Below are 5,266 nucleotides of genomic sequence, written 5' to 3' on the forward strand. Positions count from 1 at the left end.
GGCTTAGATCAAATGCGATATGGACACTTTTTGAAGTGGAGAAGGGGTTGCAGGCCGGGGTATTGTGATATCTGTTCATTATATCTTCCTTTTTATTCTTGCCTTTATTTTTCTCTTCTCTTTTTCTTTTCCTTTCTTTTTCTTTCACCTTCTTTTTCTTTCCCTCCCTCTCCCCTTTTTCTTTTCTCTTCTTACCCAGCCCGGTACGACGTCTTGGTCAGCCCGGTAAAACCGTCAGGGGGGACAGTCTGCCCCCTGCCCCCCCCCCGCCTGTTACACCACTGCTTATAAGATGAATGGGAATATGAATCATGCAAATCTGGAATCAAATCTAGGTGGTGGGGTCAACATTTCTCCCCCGGGAAAATTTTGATTTCTAGATGGCGGGAAATGACCTTTCTCGACTTTTGAGCTAGGTGTCTAATGACTTTGTTCTTCAAAATTCAAGGTTTTCCCCCTCATGAAAACGGTAATGTAAACTTTCTCATTACAGTAAATAGGCCTGTTATGTGTGATACATACATTTAAAAAAAAATGAGTAGTTGCATACGATTTTTTCCATGAGATGAATCCCAAAGTGAAAGGAGGGTCCGGGGGTTCTTCCCCAGGAAAATTTTGATTCCTAAGAAGGCGGGAAATGAGCTTTCCCGACTTCTGTGGTATCTTTTAATGACTTTTAAATTTTTCAAAATTCAAGGTCCCCCCTTGAAAATGATTCGATTAATCAATGAACTCCAAAGATAAAGGGGGTCCGGGCTCCCCCGGAAAAATTTCGATTTCTAGATGGCGGGAGATGAGCTTTCGGTATACAGTAATACACAAAAGTAAAGCCGATGAAACCCAGGAGATAATATACCAAGTATGATATTGAGATGCCATGACGAATACGGATCTGATGACGACGACATTAATGACGTAATATCTGTCTCTTATACACATCTAGATGTGTATAAGAGACAGGCTTTTACTGTTAAAAGACCAAGTCTTATGTAATAAGCAACAATTGTTTTAAACAAATGAGAACATCGAGAGGTGAGAAAATGGAGACAAACTCATGGAAATGGAACAAAATGTCGAAAGAATGACGTAAATAAAAATTGATTATTTTTTTTGGTCATATAATTATCAATCCAACAAAAAAATATAACCGATGCACAAACAAATAATTGATTTATGAATTTAAAATCAGTTATTAGGCCCACAGAAGCGTTCACATCACAGAGAAGGCCTATATCAAAAATATATTTTATAAAAAATCATTAACAGAGTGTTTGGATACAAATTTATCAATCTGGAAAACATTATGGCTCTTTGATTTAGATATTTCGGATTAGCGAACCGTCAGTGTGAGTGTTTCCATGTCATTGTAGTCCTTTCAGTCCGGGATTTTATATCACATTGTGTAGTATTATGTAATTGTACTTGGTTTATTTTCATTAGCAAGAAACACTATTCTTTTCTGAATTGTGTACACGTTCATGGAACCAACGACTTTATAATTATATACTGCCACCAGAAAAAGAAATTCTCTCAAAAATTAAAATATAGATATTTAAATCATTTTTAGGAACTTCCAGTAAAAAGTCAATGATACAAAGACGTTTTACTACTAAAATTCTTTAATGTGTTAATAGGTTTATTTTTTTTAAAGTGAACATAAATATTAGGGGTGTATATCGTCAACTTTCTTTTTTGAAATGCGGCGTACTATACTTGCGTTTCAGCTCTTCAGTTGAAACGGAAGTTAACACGCCGTCACACAAAATAGCAGAGATAGAATTGAAGCAAGCACCGATACGGAGGATCTGAATAGATCCATGATTAGCTTACACGAAGTGGTTACCACCAGCATACCGATTCTACCTAATAGATCTGTTAAGTATCAGTTTCGGTGACATTGCCATTCATGATGCCGTCACCAAATCTGATTAGGGGATTCTGATTTAAAACACATCGCCATCCATTCGACGTGCCTTAGGCCTATTAGTGCAGTGGTAATGGCAGTCATGTACAGTCCTTGCTGAAACCCCTGTTTAGTTTTGTAGGTGTAGGGGACCCTTGGGTTCCAACTTAAAAAAGGGCTATGAAAGTTTGTTGGAAATCACTTCTAGTTTATGTGTACACAATTTCCTGCACGTCCGTTCAAAACTGGCGACGCTGGACGCTTTTAAAGTTCGTAACAAGAACAAAAACAACAGTGAGGCTCACGGGTCAGCGCCTTGCGCGGACTCAACAAGTGAAATATAATAATATTCTATGCTGGGACTGCGTCACTGTTATAAAGCCCGCCCTCGGTAAACTTAATATCGATTAGATACTAGCTGCCTGCTCTCAGCGGCTTTGATGGCAGCTTTAATGGAAATGATCAATGGTGATCGTTTGTAATGAGGGCATGTCTGGTCTGAAACGTTCACTGAGACTGGGACTGAGATACTTTTCAAGCCTTCCGATATATGTACCGTTAAGGTAGGTTTATATTATACTCTTTAGGTGATTATGTCATGCAGTTTTGATAGGCTTTTTTTGTGATTGGATCGAATAGAATTCAGTTTGTGACATGTCAACAAAACTTTTTGTTTTAACTAATAGGCCTGTTTACTTATTAAATCGCTTCGACAGAACACAACAAAGTCCGCTTTTTACAGAGTGGTAATGATGAATTATATTAATTCGATTGAAGTTCAGCTCAAATATATAATCGCTAGGCCCAGCTAAAATATGTTTAGTTTAAACGTGCAGTTGTTTTGTCAATTGGTTCTAGTAGATGAACCCTTTGAATAAAAAGACGAAAGAATAATAGCATCCTTTAACAGAGTCGGGCCTCTTTTGTGTCTCTGTTTGCACTACCGGCTACCCATTCTTTGTTGCCAATGCATTTCTGATCCTCTAACCATAAGTACGGTATACAGTAATACACAAAAGTAAAGCCGATGAAACCCAGGAGATAATATACCAAGTATGATATTGAGATGCCATGACGAATACGGATCTGATGACGACGACATTAATGACGTAATATTGAATCCCAACACGATGAAATGTATTTTAATACTTGCAGTATGTATTACACTTTCAAATAGGGACGTACGTCTCTCTATTTAAAATTCCAATAAAGAACCAAACAGCATTCTACTGTTATAAAGTTGCATACTAAGCCTGTGTATAAAATTAAGTTATATATTGTCCTTGCGACACGAGATCTATGTTAACAAATAAGATTGTCCGCCACATTTAAAGTCCGATATATGTGATTCAATATTATCAGTCAATATTTTGACAATAAAATCGACAATGAGAATTTATGAGAAACAAATCATACTTTTCATATACACTGACGAATATGTCTATTATAGTTTTCCATTAATTGATATTGTATGTTCCAAACCTATTATGTCTTGTCCAGTTAAGTTTATACAACCTATCAATCAAGATAAACTGCTAATATATGTGTTTCACATGTTTTATTTGAAATATAACAAAATATAAAATAAAAATAAAATAAAATAATAAAAAATATAACATATAGACATATGCTTTGCAGTATATTTATGTATAAATCAATGACCAAAACCAGTCTATATTTAATAATTATGTGTTATCCTCGATAACTGTTTTTATTGCTGTTATTTTTAGTATTGCTAATTTAAATTATATTATTACTTTCATTATAACTACTAATATAACTATTATTAACAACTATTAATATAAAGTTGTTTTATTATTATTATTATTTTTATTAATAAAAGTTATGATAATACTGAAATTCTTTACTTTTTGCTGAGGCTTGCCATCTCCCACCCCTTCCTCCCCACCCAAAAAGATAAATAAAAAAACGTCGCTAATTGTTAAACTAAATAGCATAAGAATGTGGCAGTAGGCCTACTATATACTTTAATTCAGAGAAGCAGTAATACTTTCCTTTGGCAATTTTTAAGTCGATTCCAGTAAATAATTTATCATTTTAAAGCTTACAATGTGGAGAATAGGATTTTTTTTTAAAGTCAATTTTCTTGTTTTGGTCACTGATACTGGTTTTGGCATGACAAGCCCGGTTGTTAATGTCACTATAATATAATGTCATTATAATATAATGTCACTATAATATAATGTTTCATTTTATTATTGTTGCTGTCTGTTATTGCTTATTAGTATTATTACTGGTATATTGTTATACCCTTTGTCATTATTACTATTATTATAATTTTTTCTTTTAGCTTTTGGGGAATCAATCACAAAGCCAATTACGGCTTAATGATCCTCCATCCTCTTGTTGAATTCTCCCTAATTGTTTAATTTTGTCAATTTTCATAATTTGTGAATATTCGGTTATATTCTTATGTTCAAAAGGAAAAATTAACTTTATTTGATTTGAAATACATTTTACTTTAAAAAGAGCCATATTTTTTCTGTCTTGTCTTGTGAAAACATATCTATTTATTTTTACAGAATCAACAAAGAGATATAATGGTGCCATTTAGGTAAGCTCTATTCAATAATAGAATAACTAATACAAATATTATTATTGTTATTATTATTATTAAGTAACAATACCGCTAATAATAATAACATTCATTTTATATATTATGCCTCAAAACATGCACAGTGAAGAAAAACGAACACAAACAGGAAGAGACATGGTTCCTAAAAATTAAAACAAATCACTATTTTGTTAGGTCTCCTATGTATAAATGAGATTATGAGATGAAATAACAGACGGCATGTCTTAAAAACAAAGATGGCTTGGAGAAACTCAGTTTCGAACTTCTTCCAAACCGTATCTACATCATTTAAAAGAAAACATGGCTCCCAGTTGATTTTTTTATAACATTTTCCACATCTATCTTGGAATTATGTAAAAAATAACATGCATAAAGAGCGTGATTTACAAATGCCAAATTAAAATTAATAAATATACAATCATGGCCACTACCTGTTAAACCTAGTGGGAGTGGGGGTGGGGTGGGGTGGAGCTATCAAATCAAACATATATCTATTTTGTTTACATATACATGATCGATTATGGTACCATCAATACTTTTATTACTAAAACAAAATACTATCGACAATATTAGTATTACCAATAATTATCTTATTATTATTACATTTTATCTTTTTTAATTTTGTATTGGGCATCATAAAAACATGTATTATCATTATTTATCGTTATAGCACTTATTTTGGTCTTGCTGTGTAAAGGCCAACTCAGACAGCGTCGTACGACGCGGCCCGACGCGATTTGTTGTCGCGTCGGGTCTGTGTGAGTTGA

The 5,266-nt window shown here is 33.6% G+C and overlaps 1 protein-coding gene across 2 annotated transcripts in view; it reads left to right on the forward strand.

Moving 5' to 3' along the window:
• The first annotated feature begins 2,257 nt into the window (after window positions 1-2,257).
• LOC117115183 (UDP-D-xylose:L-fucose alpha-1,3-D-xylosyltransferase-like) overlaps window positions 2,258-5,266 on the forward strand; it is a 5,776-nt gene continuing 2,767 nt past the window's right edge. Inside the window, exons 1-2 of one of the 2 annotated variants that reach the window (XM_033258891.1) lie at window positions 2,258-2,466; window positions 4,447-4,478. In XM_033258891.1, the coding sequence (XP_033114782.1) occupies window positions 4,465-4,478 (14 nt within the window). In that variant the 5' untranslated portion in view covers window positions 2,258-2,466; window positions 4,447-4,464. The remainder of the gene's footprint in view (window positions 2,467-4,446; window positions 4,479-5,266) is intronic. The other variant, XM_033258890.1, reaches the window with a different exon arrangement.

The sequence above is a fragment of the Anneissia japonica genome, unplaced genomic scaffold (assembly GCF_011630105.1).
Source record: "Anneissia japonica isolate Jap-2015-1 unplaced genomic scaffold, ASM1163010v1 scaffold6997_len847652_cov182, whole genome shotgun sequence".
In the NCBI taxonomy this organism is placed as follows: domain Eukaryota; kingdom Metazoa; phylum Echinodermata; class Crinoidea; order Comatulida; family Comatulidae; genus Anneissia; species Anneissia japonica.